General features: G+C 32.5%; 1 protein-coding gene across 3 annotated transcripts; it reads left to right on the forward strand.

Annotated features, from left to right (window-relative positions):
- The first annotated feature begins 226 nt into the window (after positions 1-226).
- Positions 227-21,817, forward strand: LOC111057825 (UDP-glucosyltransferase 2). 3 transcript variants are annotated; one of them, XM_022345295.2, is made up of 7 exons: positions 227-312; positions 11,814-12,005; positions 12,838-13,028; positions 14,120-14,585; positions 15,616-15,844; positions 16,201-16,420; positions 21,489-21,817. In XM_022345295.2, the coding sequence occupies exons 1-7, from the start codon at positions 298-300 to the stop codon at positions 21,766-21,768; spliced, it is 1,593 nt and encodes a 530-aa protein (XP_022200987.2). In that variant the 5' UTR covers positions 227-297; the 3' UTR covers positions 21,769-21,817. The 3 variants fall into 3 exon arrangements, with proteins under 3 accessions (XP_022200987.2, XP_022200986.2, XP_039293012.1); XM_022345294.2 differs by lacking the exon at positions 227-312 and adding an exon at positions 7,306-7,513; XM_039437078.1 differs by lacking the exon at positions 227-312 and adding an exon at positions 10,793-11,011.
- The last annotated feature ends 1,127 nt before the right edge of the window (positions 21,818-22,944 follow it).

Below are 22,944 nucleotides of genomic sequence, written 5' to 3' on the forward strand. Positions count from 1 at the left end.
TTTTCCATGATTACCGAAACTTTATCGAAAAACAATTATTTGATCGAACTAAAAGTATTCGATTTCGAAGAGTAGATACAATTAGCAATATTGCTCAATGTTTGAGCAGTGCTGAATATTAGTGGAATGCCTTGATGAATCGAGGTGTCCCAGTCCCAGTCCCACTGATATAATGATTATTGGCCAGCAATTATACTAACCTTGACCAGTAGTCAGTCGCGAATTCATCCGACCACAGATTCCCTGCAAACGTGACTTCAGTTCCAATACAGCAGCTATCCAATCACTTGGTGCGAAATGTCAGGACTTGATGTAAGTAAACATAATACTATATTATTTTTTAAAAGTCTAGAATCAGTTAGCAGGCTTACCGTACTTATTGATAGAAAAGACAAATTATTACTACAAGTAGGTAAACGGTATCTTTACTCTGTGGTAATAGGTTTAATTAATGAGTAAGAAGTATAGAGTACTCTTATCGAGATTATTTTGTATGTACAGTAGTTTTTATATTGGTAAATGAATTAGGAAAGTAATGAATTGGAAATACTTATTAATAAATAAATTACAACGAGCTTCTGTTTTAGAATATTCAATATTTTATTGGCTAAAGGCTGACCCGAGTGAAAAAGAAACTGGTTTGCTTCTCATATGCTACGGTATCTTGAGAAAAGTAGACAATTTTATCAAAGAGACTTCTAAATTGAATTTTGTTATTGAATCCATTTTAGTTCAATATATAATGTATATATGATATGAGATTTAACAGTTACGGTACCTACCTATATGTTTTAATTTATTGTTTTCAAATTATAAAGAAACGATATTTGAAACTATGTGAATAAAGAGCTTAATCGTTCCACTATTACTAGATTTTCTCACAAGAGGATATATAGTTTGTTGACAATATTGGTATTTGGATATGTATTTGAATAAATCTGAACTCATGAATTTGATTGAATGTTATCAATTTAAAACGATTATTGATTTCTTCACAAAGTAAAAAAAGCTTATCGATCTGAGGAAAACTTTAAAAAGTATAATTACAGCAGTCTTCTAATTCTATTCGCTAATATTTTCAGATAAATTTTAATTATTCAATATGCGTATCCAAATCAATCCCATTAACCCTTAGAATTAAAATTACTTGATTTAATGAATGATCCAAAAGTAAGTTTTATTGTGGTAAAAAATAATGCGATAAATAATCATAAAAAATAATGTGAGCTTTGCAATTCGAATGGACAATTTTACAATCAATAGCCTACAATTTTAAGAATAAGATAGAATTCATTTATGAATTGAAACAATTCAATTTATTTATGAATTTTACAATCAATAGCCTAAAATTTTAAGAATAGGATAGAATTGTACATGAAGTTGGTTATTTATTGAGAAGATTATACCTATAAATAATTTTCTTCCAAGTTCACTATAGCAATTAATAAAGTAAAGTCTCAAGTACGGTACTGATAGATCAAAGAAGAAACCACATCTAGATGACAATACTAATTACGGTAAAGTCAGATCTATTACTCGAGGATTGAAGAACTGTTGGAAGATGATTATCGTTATCGATCAGCTGTTCCAATAAAATAAATCGAGCGTTAGAGAAATTTGTGCAGACAGTTGTTGGCTCTCCAGCCAAGCGGCTCATGCTTTCCTGTCTGGTTATTCGATCTCGTTCATCAGCCATCCCTGCAGTCCGGAGTACATCCATCACTGGCAGAGAGAGACATATCACTCCATTCTCTGACTTCCAGGAAGTCGGAAGCAAAGGTAAGCGAGTAAAAGGTAAGAGGAAGGAGGAGGAAAGATGAAGAAGAAGAAAAAGAAGAAGAAAAAGAAGAAGACGACGACGAAGAAGAAGAAGATTCTTGAGAGGAGGAGGAAGAGGAGAAGGAGAAGGGGAAGAAGGAGGATGAAGGAGAGGAAGCAGATGGGAAGGAGAGAACAAGAAGATGAAGGAGAAGGAGAATATGAAGAAAAAGAAAAGGTGGAGGAACAAGGAGAAAATAAAAAGGAGAAGAAGAATCAAATGATGAAGAATAATTTATATTCTTGGAAGAGGAGGAGGAGTAGAAGAAAAAGGTGGAAAAGAAGAGGTGGAGGATGGGACGGAGAAGGAGAATAAGAAGGAAAAAGAGAGAGAAGTGGTGAAGGAGAAGGTGGAGGAAAATGAGAAGGAGAAGATGAAGTAGATGGAGAAGGAAAAGGAGAAGCTGGAGAAGGATAAGGTGAAGGAAAAGGTGAAGGGGAAGGAGAAGGAAGAGAAAAATGATAAGGAGATTGATTGATTGATTGATTAATTGCCTTTATTAGGGTGGAGTTAGGACTCCTGGTCCTCTCTACCGCACAACCCTACGGAGACGGAGAAGGAAAAGTGAAGCAGGAGAAGAAGGAAAATGTGAAAGAGAGAAAAAATAAAAAAGAAGAAGAACACGAAGGAGAGGGAGGAATAAGAGTTGGAAAAGGTGGAGGATGATGGGGAGGTACAGGAGGAGAATGAGGAGAAGAAGAATGACAGATGACACAAAAGAAGAAGAAGAAGATGGAGGGGGGAAGAAGAAGAAGAACCGATAAGAAAAGAGCTCAGTGTTCCCTCCGGTGTATTTCGTTTTTTAAGAACAAATTGTCCCTCCACATGATAGATGTCCGTTACTTGTACAGGTCATTCATCAGATCACTTCTTATATTGCTTTTCTTTATTCCCTGTTCTGTTATACACATACAACTTTCCAATCTCCAATCTTATCGTTCTCAGATCTATCGAGTTCCTCTAGTACCCATGTTGGTAGAGACTCACTAAAAGGAAAAGATTTTGTTTTCTTCTCGTGCTCTCACATTTTTATTCTTATTGTCTTGGAAAATTTTCAGATGCAACGTTTCTGTATTTTTTTAGTAACTAGTTAATACGAGTATGTACGGTACAGTCAATAGTATTCTTTCAGATATTTGCTATTAATTTATAGAATGAATTGGTCTATTGACAAAATAACTTGAAAGCTCCTAGTTTATGAAACACAATTAATTTTCCAATGTCTAATGAATGGGAAATCGTATCGTATTTGAGAATATAATGATGATGAATGTCACTGGTTTATTGAAGATTAGTATAGTATAGCCTTTACCAGCTTGGGATTATAAACGCAATTACTTATTTTAATAAAAAAATACGGATCAATCGAAACTTGCCTGACGATTGTGTGACTGCACAACATAGAGATTTCATAGAGAGTCTGAAAAAAATAATCAAGTTTTATATGGGATTAAAATATCAAGAAAAATTCCAAAGCCCAATTTGTTGTTGATATTCATTATGAACTTGAGAGTTGAGATTATTATTCCTTATATAATGATTAACCTCCAATGAGAACTTCATTATATGAGAACCTCCAATTTAAGCGTGCACACCATTCATAGATTCGCATGACGGCGACTTCCGCACCCGTCTCACCATCATGCGAATCATGATGGTGTAGGCAGTAGGCAAACACCAAAAATAACAAGTTTCCAGGATATGGGTGTCTTCAACTAAAAAACACAATATTTATAACGTTTTTATTAAATTTATTATAGATTCAAAAATCTTGTGACAGCTCTTCTTCAACTTTCTCACACTTTAAACTTTCTACCTCAAGTCACTTGAAGCATGAAATAGAAGGTGTAGTAATCTTCACATTTAAAACCTTAGTCTTATACTTTATCTTGTTTATTATAACTTTTTTGAACGTTGTGAGCTATCAGTTTTTTCACAATATAAACTTACTTACCATCTCAAACTACTTGAAGCATTGAAACTGTAAGGAGCAGACCTATTCAGAAAAAATAAATATACAGAAATTGAAAAAATGGAATGAATACCGGTAACTTGTATTTTTTAAAAACACTGTCCCACATTTATTGGCTCAAGATTGTCAGATTATCCAGTTCAAATTATGTTTTTATCCTCTTATCTGAACTACCTTTCATCATATTATGCAAATGAGATCAATGATATTTCCTAGTGATAAATGGAAACAACTTTTTTAGAGCAGAAAGAGTTAATCCAATTTACTTGTTTGTAAAGTGTGGCAGCCATTGCAATAAATACGATTAGAGTAACATTTATACTCTGCAAATGGTAAATGTCGGACTGAGAGCTTTGAATTATTGGCAATAACCACATTCTCTGTCAAATGTCATTTGAGTTGGTTAAATGTATCTTTGGATTCCTTCATTTATTTACACTTAGTGCATGGAGATTAGTAATATTTATACAGATGATAAGACAAATTACTGAGGAAAAAATAATGCTTTAAATAGAAAAATAAATTAGAATAAATAACTTATTGTAGAATGAGGTTTTACTTGAATTCAAGTTTGTGAAGCGTGCAGTGAGTGAGCGGTGAAATTCAAATTTAAATTATTGATAAAAACTAAAAACATCTATTTTATTAACAATTTTTCTAATTTTGGTAATAAACAAACACTTCTAATATGCACTTTTCCTTTATATAGGGCTACTACAATTGATAGAATGAAATAAAAGCTATCTTATTTCATTTTATCATAATAAATAGATAGTCCAAACACATTTTGTGGTGAATCGTGAATGAATGAAACATTTTAAAAGGTTGATTGAGAATTTCTATTACATTCTACGAAACAGATACTTTTGAACCAATAGCAATGTATGGGTGGTAAAAAATAGAAGTATTCCATTACAAGATGAATAGTAAGTTACTCAATGAATGAACTCATCCCAGTTCATCAGCAATCTCTCTTGGAATAATTTTTGTACATGATACACAATCATCATGAATCGAAAGAACAGTAGTCAAATAATTATTATAGTGACATGATATTGATTTAACAGTTTGTAGAATATTAATAGAAATATTGATAGAATATGTTTTAAATTAAGAAATGTACGGTACCTTAGTAAACCAAAATTTATTTTTAGACCGCATCCAGGTTTTAAAAGATTACACTCTCCAGTCTTATGATTTACCCATAATGAATAATGATAGATATAGACCTATAGATAAAGTCTAAATGAATCATCCATCAATAATAATAATTTATTGATATAGGTCAATAGATATAGTATAATGTTTCATCCAGAATATAATGATGGAAATAAGAAATAATTAGAAAATACAAAATAATTGTAATGTAATTGTAATTTTGAAAAATAATTTGAAAATTCGTTTAACGATTATTTTATTCAAAATAATGATTTAATTTGAAGTTTTCAATATCTCAATAAATGCAAATCCAACACAACTAGGCTATTTCTCTGTTACTTCAACTGCTCTCAAAACTGTAGGCTAAATGCTTGATGCTTCAAATGATAGCGATTGAAAAGTGCAGATAATGTCGATCGAATAACTGTGACAGCTCTGAATACCGAATGCACAATCTAATTAAGTTGAGTTTTAGTATTAGAAGCGAGTGACTTGCATTTAAAATAAATTGTTCACACTACGGCTGGCTCAACGGCCTTGATCAATAATTTATCTATTTAATAAATCGATCAATCCTCACGCCTATTGGTGCAGAATCGATCTTGTCAAGTCACACATACATTTCAATCTATCAACATGCCTTCATATTGGGGAGATTATAACACGCTTTTTCAAAGCTCAAGGAGTTCGCTTTTTCAAGAATGCTGTCGGGTGAGGGAGTCTTTTTTCAGTAACTCTTCCCTCTCAATCGAATATTTGAAAAATTATTCTTGTTGGAAGAGATTATTTCAGGCTGAGGCTGAAGCTCCCTCCTTCTCAGGAGTGAAATACATTCTCATTTCATCATAAAAATTAAGTGTTTTTTTTTTAATATTTACAAAGATACACAGTCTCAAAATTACAACAAAGATTATTTGACTTTTCAAAAATTTTAACAGTTGAAAAAATAATTGGTTCAATATCTTATCATTTCCAATTATATTACCGTATTTTTATTGTTCACCATATATAGCACTTCAAACCGATATAGAATTTAAATTCAAGGAGATTACATGGTATATTTAACTTTTTCAAGAATTGATGTTCAAGGAATTTTTAAGTTAGGGTTCCCCCTACTTTCTCAATAAATTATTCACTTGGAGTTGATGAATCATTCTTATTTATGATGTTACTGTAGAAATACAACAAAATTTATCAAGTACCGTACCTTTTTTATTTCAACAAATCACAAATAGTTTCAACTCATTAGAGCCATTTAACAGTGTACATCACTGTATTTATTTATCACGTAATTTACACTTGAAAATGTATGTAATAAGTTAAAAATAGTTTAATGAAAAAAAAGAGGATAATAAATCATATCTTTTATTGTGTTTTAATAATTTTAGTAACCCTATAAAGGAAAGTGAGTGTCACTGTAGAATATATTTTATGAGTGATACACTATTTATGGAAACTTGTAAATATACATTTTTCAGCCTACTCACTGTAGCCTCTAGTAATGACGATCGTTGAATAATTACATTTCATCCAATACATAAACTTTGTACCTAGCTATAACCTTAGAGGCGTAAATCCCAATTATTCCAAGAGATGAAAATGTTGGATTTAAACTACTTCATGCTAACTAACTCAATTATTCCATTATAATGGAGCATACATATATTATATTCGTCTGTAATAAAACAAATACTATTCAAAACTGCATTGTAGCCCAGTTTTGTTTTGACTAGGTCAATAAATAATAATAATAAGCAGTGTGTAATGAGATATCAAGTCTTTTGACAAGACACCTTCCTGAAGCTTAACCATAATATTACTTAATAACCTGTTTATTCATCATCAAATGAGACCAGTAACTATTTTATAGTTGGTGATAAAAAGCTTCATAATATGTGTTAGAAATAGAACAGAAATTAGGGCGCCTCATTTTTATAGTCTCGTTTTTAAAATTTCCTGATTACCTTATATTTTTCAAGGTTATTTAAATTTGTTTTGAAATTTTCATCTCAGATATCAATGAAGATTAAAAATTCCCCTGATTTAATTTAGGCCATTTTATTGCACAAGTAGTTTACCACAAACACTTTTTACTCTCTTCTCCTTTCATTCTATCGCTATCATCTACCACTCTGTAATGTGTAATTCATACCTCTTTTCGCTTTCTCTAAGCTTTTATTCTACTCACTCTTTCATAGTTCATTCATGTAATATTTTACTCTTTCTCCATGTTTAATTATCTACTATCTACTCTTTTCTTGCCCTACAAATTATCCCTCTCCATCTATCATAATTCTTTATTCTACTCATTTTTCCAGTAACTACACATAAATAGGTGTTTGTTTTATCTAAAACTCTCTTCCCTCTCTTTTATTTTCTCTCTCTTTTATTTTGCACTCCTTTGTCACTAAGAAAGTGTATATTCCCCACACCTATCCAGTATTTTTACATAATAGACAAGTATCTCAAACGAAGCCAAACTGAATCAGCACTCTTTGCAACAACTTTGCTGAATGAGGTTCTTACTTATTTCCGCAAGACTACATCTTCCCTATGAAATGCTGGTAAGAGACACACATTCAATAAAATTTTGAATTAAGTATTTTACAGAGAAAATTGATATTTTATGAGCAATTTATAAAATGTACCGTAGCATACTTTTTGGGAAATTGTTCATTTCTTTTTCTAAACCTTCTGAACTGAATTTGCAAATATTTTCAGAGAGGAAATTGAGAGATTTCTATAAATATACCATAGCATTCCTTTCGGCTCTTTTGTCAACAGGAATTCGAGATATTTTATTAATTTGGAATATATATAACAACCCCACAAAAAAATCCCCAGCAACTCCATCAAGAAACTTCTGTAGCAATCATTATCACTGGAAGCTGCTGTATATTACCTATGATATATTCTCATGAATTACATTAAAAAGACATGTGTCTTTTTATGGACACAACATGTTTCTCGAAAATACTATGTACTATTTACGTTTACTTAATTTGTGATTCAAGCAATATAATTTGTAAAATGTGTAAGTAGACTTAGTAAATACACATAATTGTATATTTGACCGTGCAAAGTGAGGTCTAAGATTCAAGTCGACGGTTTGGCATTTCTCTTAATGTTTAAATGTTTATATGTTGCGCATTTACGGCAAAACGCGGTAATATATTTTCATGAAATTTGACAGGTATGTTCCTTTTTAAATTGCGCGTCGACGTATATACGAGGTTTTTGGAAATTTTGCATTTCAAGGATAATATAAAAAGAAAAAGGAGCCTCCTTCATACGTCAATATTAGAGTGAAAATCAGACTATAGAATTATTAATCATAAATCAGCTGTCGAGTTGACTATAAATTGCATGCCATGACGCATGCAATTCAATATCTCAATGTAACATGGTAAATAATTAGCAGCTGTGTAGACTATAAATTGCATGCCTCATTGAATGCAATTTTTATGCACTATTAAATAGGATGCAAAGAACTTATAACAGCTCGTCTGGGCGCCTAGATGTCTTCTGGTTTTCTCGCGCTAAATTCCAGAAAGCGTTATATGATAATTAAATCTTGTGTAAGCATGATCTGATCAAATAAATAGTTAGTGTATCAGTGTGGATGTGCTTATGGTTTGGGACGTCATTATAACTGCGCGAGGTCTACTGTTCACAGAACTACTAGTATAATTCGTGACCTATATAGCTATATGTTTTGATTCGCCAATTTTTCGATTCATGTCGAAATGCAATGCTTTGTCAAGATTTTCAAATTGTAATGTTCACGGTCGACTTGGAAAGATCTTGAAAAACTTCTATTTAACTCTCAAGTTCCTATGATCTAAAATAGAGGGACCATCAGGAATGTATCTACAGATTTAATAGATACTCGTCTCAAATAATCACGGTAGCTAGACTAAATAAATGGATAAAGTACCAAAAAAATAAATTAGACTGTTATAACTGCATAGAATTTTCAGTAAACTACAGTGCGGTGTTTCATTTTCTGTGAATACTCAACAATTTAATATACTACTGTGGTACCGGTACCTATCAATTATTTATCAATTAAAAATATCTGCTTAGGTAGCCTATCTCTAGAAAATCTTGTAGGTATCAATTCAGTATTCTATGTAATGCAGTAATAATCAATATTGAATAAGTATTAAATCCAATATTACAGTCCTAGTTCAGTATCAAATCAGTAGTCTATTTAATCCTATAACTTAACAAACAATATTAAATAAGCATTATATCCAATATTACACTCTTGTATACCTCTCAAAATTCTCAGACAGTTTACTGTAAACTCCGTTGCAAGAATGTGATAATGAAATTGAGCAGAATCACAAAGTTCAGACATGGACGTTAGTTGATTTCGAGGAGCGGATGCCCAGTGGGGGGTAACAAGCCATGATGGGGGTTGACGCATCCCAGAAAACAAATTCAGAAGTGCTGGTCGTTAGTTAATAGTTAACATGCATTCATCACGAGTGAAATAGCACAGAAATACTTGCAAAAAGTGAAAAAGTGAACAGCACTGCTCCGCGGGGTGTCCAGACTGTATTCTGTCAGCATTGGTCGAATGGGAAGCATTGATGTTGCTTATGAGGAATGCTGACAGTTTAAATAATAGGTTGGAGGGGGGTCTGTCTACACGCGTGCGCGGTTGTCTTCTATTTGTCTGTGGCTTGTCACAAGAAATTTAAAAAGTGGAAAGCATATAAAAAAGTGAGAAACTTGTTTGTCTATGCTGAATTGATGTGAGAGACGTTTACTGAAAGCCAAAAGTGAAAAAATTGTAACAAACATTTGAAGAAGCAAACAACATTGTTTATGTCAGAATGATGATGGAAAAATTAATTTACTGATTGGGAAAGTCAAGGTATTTCAAGAGGGGAGAACTTGGTTATTCAGTATACATTGAAAAGAAAAAATATTGGAATGCATAACTTCTACAATAATTCAATATTAAAAACACGAAAGTCTCGTAAGCCTGGAACTGTTAACTGCACACATGCACACTCTCTAGCCAAAGTAGAGAAAGGTAGGTACGGTACTCGTATTTTTATAAGATACCTATGTAGTGGCTCTATTATGTACGCTCATAATAATATGATGCAAGCTGTATCTTTTCTCAAACAAAGCTTCTAAATTTTAATTTTCATGGAACATGTTCCTAATCTTGATTGTTATCTTTATTGTTTTATCATCAGTATTGTTGAGTACAAAAAATACTTTATAATTATGGTTTAATGGTTTCAGTTCTCAGTATATTGGTGGAACAGACAAATGATATTTGGAGTAACTTCCATTTAGTATATTATTCAAAAATTTATGTTTTAGTATGTGAAAAAGGTATGTAATAAAGAGTAACGATTGAATCAAATATTAAAGAAAGTTGTACTGTATAATAATGGTATTTAAGAAAGAGTTTATTCATATGCCTTAATAAAAACTATTCATTTGTACCGGTACAGTAAGTAATTATGGAATAGAGTAGTAGAAACATTGAAGACGTAAACTTTTTGATCCATACTGAACTAAAAAGATGATTTTCACCAAGCTACCACTTTCAAGTTTTACTTGACTCCATACATATAAATATAAACAATTACTCCTAATATCTTTTAAATAAAATACCAATTTTATCTGAATTGAGAAACGATTGTCTCCACAACATTGGGCAATTACATTATTTATTTGACCCAGAAAATTGAAACCTGCATTTTGTACAGGCCTATTCTGTTCAAATGATTTTATCTGGCCCACTTCTGTAAGCTCCGCAATCATAATAAAACTTTTACCCGATTCATACTGCAATCAGAACTTATAAATGAGACAACAGTCACAATTATGTCAGTGACAAACTTGATTCATTCCACTTAGATTCTGTCCTTTAACAAGAATCATGTACCGTACTTTTATAGTGTCAGTTTAAAGTTCTCAACGTAATAAGACTGATACGCCTATTGATACAATAGTTTAATGAGTGAAATAATTTAATTTTATATTATTCAATAGTTGTGGAAGCACAGTTACACAGTTTAAAATTTCCAATGGTATGTGAAATTTCAAATATTATGTATAGCATATTAGCAAAGTACTTTTTGTCAATATTACTTGCTATTTTCTATATAAATATAATGAATATATTAAGAAACTATTATGTGAGTTTACTTGATGTGTATTTGCATATTTATTCACGATATCATGTCTGTGCCTTTATTTATAAATATCTTATATTATTATTTCTGTCATGATACTCATGAAACTAAATTTAGAAAGAAATGAAGTTTTGGGCTAGCGCCTGTTTTTTTCTATTTTACTTAACTTAATATGAATAATTATGTATATGAAAAATATGTAACCCGTGTGAATTTGGAATTCTATCGAATTTTAAAATCAAATTTCTACTATGCATGCGTGTTTAAATCTGTCTGGTTTTCTAATAACAACAGGTTTCATAGAAATAATACAATTTGGAAGTTTGTATATTAGTGTCTATCAAGTTGAGGAAATGCACAAATTGAATATAAATTAACTCTATAGTAGTGGGCTAAATGATTCTAATGATAATAATAATTAGTTTTATTCTCCACTATCAGGAAACCCGAGCTCCGCAAGGATCTTATTAGAAACGTTACAAACTGAAAACTTGAACTACTGAGATCTTGTAGAATTCAAAATAGGTCTATAACCATTCTCGGTAAATTAAGAATCAATATGAAAAATTCCAAGGTTATCAGCTCAGTAGGTAGTTCATGAGTGATGATGCGCCCTTCGTGTATTTCCTATCCCTTACGTGTATAAGCCAACTCTTTCCTTTATTATACTATAGATTCATACTACTTCATATTACAGGCTGACACTTCTCTTCTGCTTTGGACGATAATAGTTATTGGATCAAGTATTTGTCCGAGAGTGGAGAATGCACGGATTTTCGCTCTTTTCCCGACTCCCTCATACAGCCACCAGCAGCCCATGCTGGCACTTAGCAAAGCGTTGGCTTCCAGGGGACACAATCTCACAGTTATCACCACCAACCCAAATGAAGTAAGTTTGAAAAAATAACTGAGAGTTCAATTTACTAGACATTAAGTCAGCGAATAGTATAGTGTAGACTATATATACCAAAATACCTACATTATTTCTAGATTAATTATTAAAGACCCTACCTAAGATCGAATGAACCTGAAAACATCATTATTGAATCTAGTTCTGTCGTGAATCAATAATTCAACAAAAATAATGAAGAATCACGATGATAAAGTGATACGGAAGAAAGAAGAGAAGACCAAACATTTTTTTTCTATGATTTTCTCTGAGGTTGATGCGTGGGTGATGGGAAGGATGGTGATGAGAGACCAACAGCTTTAGGTGATTTCCGTACCACCGGGAAGCAATTTTTCACCTTTAAATTTTTTAAAAAGCTGTATCTCAACGCCTAATGGAATGAAATGATAGAATTCTTTATTAGACGAAGTTAGGACTTGCATGTCCTCTCTACCACTACCAGCCTAATCATTTGTCTTAAAGACCAAAAATATAAATTTTGTTGATCAGATTGGACCAATAAATTTGTGTGATAGTTATGCTGAACTATTGAATCAAATTAGTAATAAACGTGAATGGTGTAACTTAATAGATTGTCTCTGCACGGTATTTTATTTAAACTTACTACATATTTTTTATGATTTTGGATTTTTTGAATAGCTACCGTACCGCTATTCACAATATTTAATAAGGCATGCTATTTAAGTATTCAAGTACAGTATAATTTGAGTTTAGAATTATTGATAAAATCATTCAAGTTTCAAGTATTAAATAAGTATTTAGTATAAATTTCAGTGTTCTAGTAGTCAAGTTCCTTGTTTTAATTTTCCAGTATCCCATTGAAAATCACCAAGAGATAGATGTGGGACACTTTTATGGACAGTGGAAAATGCGCCAGAAAGAAATAGGATTTTCATTGCAAGCCAGACGCAGTGCCTACGAATGGCTGTCACAATGCTCCTCAGGAGTCAATCATTTCTGTGAATTGGTACTTGGATCTAATGAGGTTCAACAACTAATTAGGTGAGTTAATCAGATATAACAAATTTTAGGAGCTTTTTAGTAATCCTATTACTGTTGAATTGAAATATTGAGTTGAAAATGACAAATCTTTCAAGAGTTATTCAAAAGTTATAGGATTTGCATAGTACAAAAGTATACATAGTTGGTGAAAATTATGGAGACGGCTTAATATTTCTTTTTTGAGAATAATTTGACAGTAGGTTTCATTAGAGATCCTATTCGAATTGAGATTTGAGAAATATAATAGTTCTGATTCATTTTAGAATTTTGGTGAACTCATTACAGTAATTTATTCTATTTTAGTATGATTGATTAGTATATTTAAAGTGATTATCTTTGAAACGGTTTGAGATATTGATGTGCGGATCTCGTCATACATTATCTCTTGAAATTATGTACCAAAATCATGTACCACATGACCACCTTCCCATTAAAAAAATGAAGTTGGATTTAATACGGCGGATAAAATATGTGGACAAAAATTTTGAAGCGACAGAAAAATAGTTTCCTCAATCCGAATAGGATCCCCAATGAAATCTATTGTTGAATAATCCTTGTAAATTAAGTATTAAGCTGTTTCCATAATTTTCACCAACCCCTGTAGAAGAGAGGCACAGAAAGTACAATGTAACAAACAAAATAATATTTTTTCAAGTATAATAATCTGAGCACAAGATTAAGGATGTTTAGTATCAAGAGAGGTACTTGGAAATAACATAGGTTAACATCACAAATATTATTATTTTCATTAAAATAAACGATAAAAAGTGATTTTCCTCCAATGAGTTTTTCATCAGCTATTCAACTCCTATAATACGGTACGGTTACATTTTTTCAAAAATCGCACTTAGTTATAAACTTTTCGAATAGGTGCTACAATGTACGAGTACATTAAAGATAATGTACTCTTTATCATTAAAATGTAACTCCATACGCAATTTTCCACTCTTGGAAATTGAAATTGTCATAATTTTAAAAATAAATCACTCATTACCAAGATAGGATACTGATTTATCTATGAATACTCACAAAATGTACCCAATGTTATAAAATGTTCGAAACTTGAAATATTAATTTCTTCTATTTTTCAGATCCAATAACAACAACAACAGTGAATACGACCTTATACTCTACGAACCCTTATACCCTTGCACCCTGGGGTTTGTGCATCTATTCAACAACCCTCCAGTGGTTGCTGTACTCTCAATGCCATCCCATGTTTACACCGACTTCATGTTGGGAAACACCATCAACCCGTCCTACATGCCTCTACACATATCCCCACTAAACGACAACCTCAACCTGGTTCAAAGATTGTGGAACACCTACTTGTATCTGTACCTACTTTATCTGCAATTTTTCTACATAAACGACAACCAGAGTTTGATAATGAAGAAGTATTTCGGTGAGCAGACGCCTTCAATTGAGGCGCTGCAATCGAACATCAGTTTGGTGTTGTATAGCAATGATCTGTCAACAACTTATCCTAAGCCTTTGCAACCTCATGTGATTCCTGTGGGGGCGCTGCATTTGACTGACAACAAACCGATTCCTGAGGTGAGTTTTAATGAGTCAGAGATAATTCAAATAAGGTTTTCCAAAAACACTTCATTTACATGGGCTACTTTTTAAATAATTAAAAATAATTGAAGGACCCTTTATTTTTTAAAAACTTTAAAATAGTTCAACAACTAGTTTCGGTGATCACACCTAATTGTTAAACTATTTTAAAGTTTTTAAAAAATAAAGGGTACTTCAAGATTTTTATATTGTTTATTAAGTTTTCCAATTATTCATCTAAATGGGAGTAATTTAATAGTTCTCCTCTGATTGAGCTACTAGGCAATAGGGAATTAATCCACTAGGCTTGTGTGTTAGGATGTTGTCAGGCATATGTAGTGTATGGTGATGGGAGTTTGATGAAGGAATGGAAAACTACGTTTCAGCAGTATTTGAACCATCTTTCACGTGGATGGGTATATTAATTATACCTTCTACCTTACAAGACCGTAATTACTTGGTATTGAACTGCTTTTCAAATATAACAAAAAGAGATGTCCAGGAATCCTATTTTTCTCATCTGATGGTTTGTGTATAATTATTCAAAAATGTGAAGTAGGCCTACATAAAGTATAATGTATTCTACAAAAACGGAAAAATTCAATCAGTAAATTGTTTTTTTCTAATCATTCGAAACACTTATCTTAGGAAACGGATAAAAGAATAGAATTGCAATTATTCAATTGCTGTTCTGTATTATCAACTATTCAATCTTAGTATTACAGTTTAAAATCACAACTGAACTGCCCTTACAAGCATTGATAGAGAATTGATAGATAGAAAACAATAGTCATTAATAGAAAATCTATCCTATAATACTAATGACTTGAAAGTTCTAATCATATTGTGTAAAAATAAAAATGAATGTTGAAAGGGTATTTTGATTTTTTATGTATACAACGGATAGAACCCCTAATACAAAGCCAAATGAACGAAATTTTGCAAAGATAAAACTTTCCACTATCACTATTTTGGTGGCTCATTTTCAAAACAAAATTTCAAATTATTTCTGTTCTTCTTCAAACAGGACTTCAAGAAGTGGATGGATGAAGCTGAGGAAGGAGTGATAATCTTCAGTTTGGGTAGCAACATGCAGGGCACTTCAGTTTCTGAAGAGAAAAGAGCGATATTTGTGCAAACGTTCTCTATGTACCCGCAAGTTAGAGTAATCTGGAAATGGGAATCTGATCAGAAGATTCCTGGTCTAACCAACAATGTTCTCACAACAAAATGGCTGCCTCAACAAGACATTCTAGGTGAGAAATTATCAATTACAGACCCGTTTCTAGCACACTTCTCTTATTAAATAGAATACACTAATAAAGCTATTCCATAAAAACACTTAACTTGTATGGGCTACTTGAAATATTTTAAAGCTTTTAATAATAAAGGGTACTACAAATTTTCATATTGTTTCTATTAACTAATAAAGTTATAGATTAAGATGGTCCATTAGATTCGTACATACCTACAGTATTTTTATAACTTTTCTCAACGTACCTAGGTAAATTGATTTTTCCCATCAAATTGTATACATACATGCTTCAAAAATTGCTAGTTTTATGTAGCCTAGTTGTAGGTACTTATTATGTCTTGTGTTTCTGTTTTTTAGCACATCCGAAAGTACGATTCTTCATGAGCCAGGTGGGACTTCAAAGTATGCAGGAAGCAATCCATAACGCGGTTCCAGTCCTCGGCATTCCCATTTTCGGAGACCAAGATTTCAATGCTAGGAAATTAGCCAGTGAAGGAGCTGGAATTGTAGTGGAGTTTGAAAGCCTAACTCTTGATATTCTCAATCAGTCAATCCATGATTTACTGACACAGACAAGGTAGGTACCTATCCAAATTTATACTTTTCTTTTTTCACATAACTCTAACATCTATTTAATGATTCGATAATAGCACTATTTTTTGAATTGTGAGAAAGTATTTTACACAAAGTATTCAACAGAGTTTTAATTTATTTAAAACTTTATTTTTATAGTTTTGAGTTTCTTAGAAACTTCTCAATAGTAAAATGCTGATCTATTGCACCTGGCCTTCAAAAAATTGCATAAATATATATATTTTTTTAATGCTCAAATAATATAGTTTAAATGGAGCAGGAAAGATCTATCTGCTTTCCTGAATGCTAATTCAAGTCAAATATGACCCCACACTAATCATCATCATCTATATTTTTGAATACATAATGTTCTCTTTGCTCTTTCCTCTGGCGAATTTATTCATCTTATTATTTCCAAGACAAGCATACCCATCGTCCACTGATAGAATTTTTATTAAAAACCAATCCACTTAATTTATTAAGTTTTACTCCATACTCGCAATTTAGAAGTTCAAACTCTAAATTTTAGACAGTAACAGGGGTGCCCACAAGGGGGGGGGCATGGCGCAATTTGCGCCAACAACATTTTTGGGGGGGGGCATGATTTTTTGTATATTTTATGTCAACATTTTGAATTATGATTAAAAAATCAAGGTATTAAATAGAGATATCCCAATGTAGTTAATTTTTCCCACCTTTACAATGTTATATTTTGCTAAGTGTAACTCAATATAAAGCATAAGCACAATTGATAATATTTTGTATGCAGGAATTTTGGTAATTTTAAGCCTATGAGTTTGAAGGTAAATCTTTGACAAAAATAAATTATAACTTCATCATCCACTATTATTCTGATTTCCTTTGCTTCATTTTAATTTTTAATGGTCCTGTGTTTGAGTTTCCTTGCTGTTGCAAGAAATATGCGATATCTTTCTCATTTTCACAGTCTGGACAGTTTTTCGATATAAACAGTAATGCAAGATCAATTCAGGGCAACTCAGCTTATAGAGCATGAAATTTTCTCTCATTTAAGACCAATCGCAAGTTTCTATCATGCATTGTACTCATTTTAGAGACTCTTTAATAACAGTAAAATCGCAAGAAAAATGAGAAAATAAAGATTATCATTCAATTGGCTGTAAATTTTGAACGGTATTGAAAACAGAAGTATATTTCATGGGAGTGAAAAGAGGAGAAAATTCATCACAACCTCGCAGTGGCGGATCTACGGGGGGGGGGGGGCTTTCGGGCTCAAGCCCCCCCCCCAAAACGCCTAAATTTTTTTTGTAAGAATGTAAATTTTATACAAATATAATTAGTTTGAAGCTGGTAAAGTATATTCATTGGCTCATCCAGTCCTTGATCGAGTGATTAACTGGCGTATGCTTTTCACAGGTAATTGAAAAGTTTGCTCAAAAGCACACAAGGCGTTTACAGTTCCTGTAAAGCGACTAGCGATGAATGACAGTATTAATTCTCAGACCATCACTTCAAGTCTCCAAACAAAAGTTCCAACTGTGTCCCCATCATTATTTATTCATCTCCAGGCAGTAGAACTATTTCGAAATATTAAATGTACGATGTACTTAAAAATAAATCCTTTTCATATTTTTAATCTGTCTTTTATTAACTTTAATGTATTTCATTATTAAATAAATAAACAAAACATCCTGAAAACTTTTACTGTGAAACACACGTTTTTACTCCATAAAACTTCAACAATTAACTTCATTAAATGTAAGCCCTTTCACAAAATTTTCCCCTGTTCAGCCCCCCCCAAAATAAAATTCTAGATCCGCCACTGCAACCTCGACCACTTTTTGGATTTTGCATCTGAAGTGTTCCACAAGATACGCAACGTTGCATATGCCAGACTGTGAGAATGGGGAAAATATCACAAATTTCTCGCACATTCAAAGTTGTGTATCTTGTGGAACACTTCAGATATAAAATCCAAAAAGTAGTCCTACGCGACCACTCAATTCATTGGAAATTTATTATCTTTAATATCATATAGAGAATGCTTTTTCTCGAAAAATTCAAGGTTCTTGAGATTAAATGGAAAACTTGAAAAAATCCAAAATTTTGGGGTGAAGTCGCCTTCTGGTGTGTCAGCAAATTTTAGATTAGAATTCAGCGCCCCAAAATATATATAGAACCATCGAAAAAAATTATTTCGGGGCTGTTTCCTGAAAAACGACCATTTGACTAGACTATAAGTTGTTATCCTATTATAATAGCGAGCAATTTATGTATATCTGTTTATATTTTCCTATTTCTATATCTGGCTATCTGGTTATTTATGTTCAACGGATCTCGGAAACGGCTCTAACGATTTTCACGAAATTCGGAATATAGTAGGTTTATGATATCAAAATTCGATTGCGCTAGGTCTCATCCCTGAGAAAACTCCCTGAAGGACATGAAAAGGATAATCACATATTTTTCGTAGTGAATAAATCAAAATTCGGGTAAGTAACAGTTTTGGGCTGTGCCTGTTAGTACTTCCCCAATCATTTTAAAGAAATGATTATCAATGAAATAAATCTGATTATCAATGAATAAATAACGAGCAAAGCTCGGTGCCCCGATAATTGGTATTAATAGATAGAATTTACAAAATGTACATGTTCAGATGATATCTTTATTCCAAAAACCAAACCATTTAAAGATACATTTTGTTCGACTTGTGTTATTTACTCCTGAAATGTTGAAAAGTAAATACTACCAACAACACAACATAAGTGACAACCTATTCCAATTCATGATAAATATTGGGGCACCGAGCTCCGCTCTAGAGTACCTACAAAAGCATATACAAATTATTACGAAAGAAGAAATTATAATAAATATTCATAGTTCATACAGAAAGGTTCTATCTAATCACAGTGGATTGAGATTAATTCGCAGAGGAATGCAAAAATTTCTCTCACAAAAGCATGTTAAATTTTAATCCTGATTCATGTCACATGAACCAAATCACAGAAGACCATCTCAAAAAGATAGCTTATCTGATTGGTTCTACTGGAATTAATCAGGATTAAAATTTAACCGGTTTTTGTACAACTGTAACTAAGTACCTGATTGAATTATGTACTAAAGTTCAACAGCTGAGTCATAATTTTGTCTCAGTCCCACACACAAACGCACTCGCTCACTCACTTCCATCATCAACAGACGCCGAAATTATCAGCTGTTTTTCCAAGAATGAATAAATTCTTTTAATGTCCTTCAGCGAGTTTCCCCTAGGGATGAGACCTGGTGTAATCGAATTTTCATATTATAAACCTACTATGTTCTGAATTTCGTGAGAATCGTTAGAGCCGTTTTCGAGATCCGGTGAAATACAAACATATAAACATATAAAAATTTAAACATCAAAACATCTAAACAGAAATTGCTCGTTTAATAGTATAGGATTTAGAATACCTAAACTTGCCGACATTATATATTGTATGAATAAAATCGTTCCAAATTTGTATGAATGTTTACCAAGATTGCTATGCAATATTCTTTTGCAATAAAGAATTATCAATGATATTATTATTCAACTTTTTATAAGTAATTACTTACTTTTTATAAATAATCACAAAAGGTGTCTGCGGATAATGTTTATCTGATCAAAAGTTATTTTTCAATTAATGCTTATGTTCGTCAATGTCGAGACATAGCGAGCAGAAAACATGAAATTTTCGACATGCTGGAAACTTTTTTGTTTCGAAAGAAGAGTGGGTAGTGAAAGCAAAAATCGTTTCTAGCATGTCGAAAATTTCATGTTTTCTGCACGGAATGTCTCGTCATTGACAAACGGGTGCACTGCTAGTCTCAAAAATAATATCAAAAAAATACTTTATTTCTATTTCAAAGAGATAAGAAACGATGGTATATATTTTTACAATATTATGAAAACAGAAAGAATTCCTCACAAGACCAAAGGTAAATAATGTCCTTTGGAAGATTAGAATGTGAAGGTGCGTACAGATATACGCGCCGCGAACATGAGTAATTCACTTTCAATCAGCTGATTATATCTGTATTTTTACAGAAACGGTAAAATACAGATATAAAAAGCTTGGCATCAGCTGATTAAAAGTGAATTGCTCATGTTCGCGGCGCGTATATCTGTAAGCACCTTAAACTGGCCTAGATGTGAATTTTATTGTCATACACTGACTAATGTTAAAAACTAAAGAGTTGGGAGTTGGGGTACTTTGGGGGGGTCATTACGCATGGATTGGGGGGGGGGGGCATGACACTTGAATTGGGGGGGGGCATGCGCCATTGGCCTTGGGGGGGCTGGGCACCCCTGGACAGTAAGGTTAATATTGTAGCGTACTTCTTGAAGTAAGCACAGAATAATGTAGTAGGAAATACATACCTACTCACTTGCTGTGAGTTACATTTTTTGACCGATTTTCTTCTATATGTCCTTACTAATTCATCTCCTTATATTATTCCCAAGTAAAAATACCCTACAACTTGACCTTTCCTTTGACCTTGATGGTTCAGGTACGGTACGCAATTTCTAAACTATTCAAAGATTGGGCTATTCGATCGAGGAGATGTTGGCAGCTGAAATTTCATTTTAATATTTGTCGTCTATTATTTATTATTGTCAATTAAAAATATGACTGTATATGAATGTGAAGAAATCAGGTACCGGAACTGTTTGCTGGGATCATATTTCTCTGCTTTTGAGTATGTGAAATGTATGTATAATGTTATCTGATGAATTTGTCAATAACATGTATTTGTTCACGGCAATAGAAACATTTGAATTTGAATTCCATGTCTACTGTATAGCAGTTAATCAATTTTGATTACTGAACTTTTAATGTTCTATTCCAGTTTCAAAGAGAATTTGAAGTGAATGATTCATTTCAATTATTATTGCTTCCATCCTTATCTACTGTCATTATTACAAATAATTATCGTAAATAGCTGTCATTCTGCACGTTTAAAGTATATTATTAGTATTATGAATTTCTAGATCTCTAGTTAATGTGTAGGCCTACCATCTTGTCTATTTGTTAATAAAGGCATTATTATATTTTCAATGACATCTATTGCAGTTACAAAGACAACATGCAGCGACTCTCGCGCATAAGCACAGACAAGCAGAGTGACGCCCTCTCCACTGCCGTCTGGTGGGTGGAATACGTACTACGACATAAGGGAGCGCACCATCTGCGGCCTGCTGTCATCAAGCTCAAGTGGTACCAGGCCTACCTCCTCGACGTCCTAGCCATAACTCTCATACTAATAGCCAGCGGACTGACAGTCATCAACTGGACTTTGAAGAGATTGTTTAGTATGCTAACTAGTTATTCTAATAAACCTAAGCAAGACTGAACTGATTTTTATACTATAAACATTAGGATAATAAAAGTTTTCAATTTAATGGTACTGTATTATTTCCCTAGAGATGTTTTATGAGAATTTATGTCATCATGTAACATGGGAATAGCTGATAACAGTATGTAATAGTGCACTATCTATGTTTTCTAGCACCGTATGTAGAAATAAATCTATAATAGATTATCTATCTCTTTTCTGTATAGGGCTACTTTTAATATAAATATAAAGAGAAATAAAAATCTCAGTACCCTTTTAGAAATATTTAATCACAACATGTTTCGGACATTTTATCACTTGAAAATGGCATCAATGTCCGAAACATTTGAAATTTAGGCGCTCATATCTCAAAATGTAATGATCGGAAAAAATGTTTTCCTGAGAAAACTTTTTCATTTTGATAGCTTGATGATAAGAACTTTGATAAATATCATCAGTAGAAAGTTTATTTTTAGCCTTTGCATAGCCTCAAGTAAACACATAAAGGTGGGCTACAATTATTTTCAAACTATCGATAAAAATCTGGTGTGGCGCACTCACACAACTTTCCTTGCCGTTATGAAAATTGATCACCTGACGCTAGTGTTCCCGCGCATCTCAAGTCTACTATTCAACGATTTGAGCCAGCTGGTGACAGGGCAATAACGCTGGAGACACACATGAGGTCTGCTATCTCTTCATAGTGAATGATTTAATAGAATCAACAATAATTTGCAATTGAATAATCACATTTTCTCGAATTTAAAGCTTATTTTCAATTTTAGGTGAAAATGTTACTGAACATTAATTGTAGAGATTTTCATGCTCAATCTAATCCACTTGATTTTTTTCGTTTCAATTGTATCTGAAGCCTGATAATTGGGAATCTATCTGCATTGATGGGACGTAGCTCCTGAAATTTTTACAGATATGGGACTTGTGGCAGTTGATAGAGCTTATCGGTGACTATTTTAGGTATGAATTTGATCAAAATCGTTGGAGTCGTTTTCGAGAAAATTGCTAAAAACCCTGTTTTTGACAACATTTTCGCCATTTTAGCCGCCATTTTGAATTGCATCAGATCGAAATTGTTCGTGTCGGATACTTATATCGTAAGGACCTTAAGTTCCAAATTTCAAGTCATTCCGTTAATTGGGAGATGAGATATCGTGTACACAGACGCACATACACTCA

The sequence above is a fragment of the Nilaparvata lugens genome, chromosome 10 (genome assembly GCF_014356525.2).
Source record: "Nilaparvata lugens isolate BPH chromosome 10, ASM1435652v1, whole genome shotgun sequence".
NCBI classification, from domain to species: domain Eukaryota; kingdom Metazoa; phylum Arthropoda; class Insecta; order Hemiptera; family Delphacidae; genus Nilaparvata; species Nilaparvata lugens.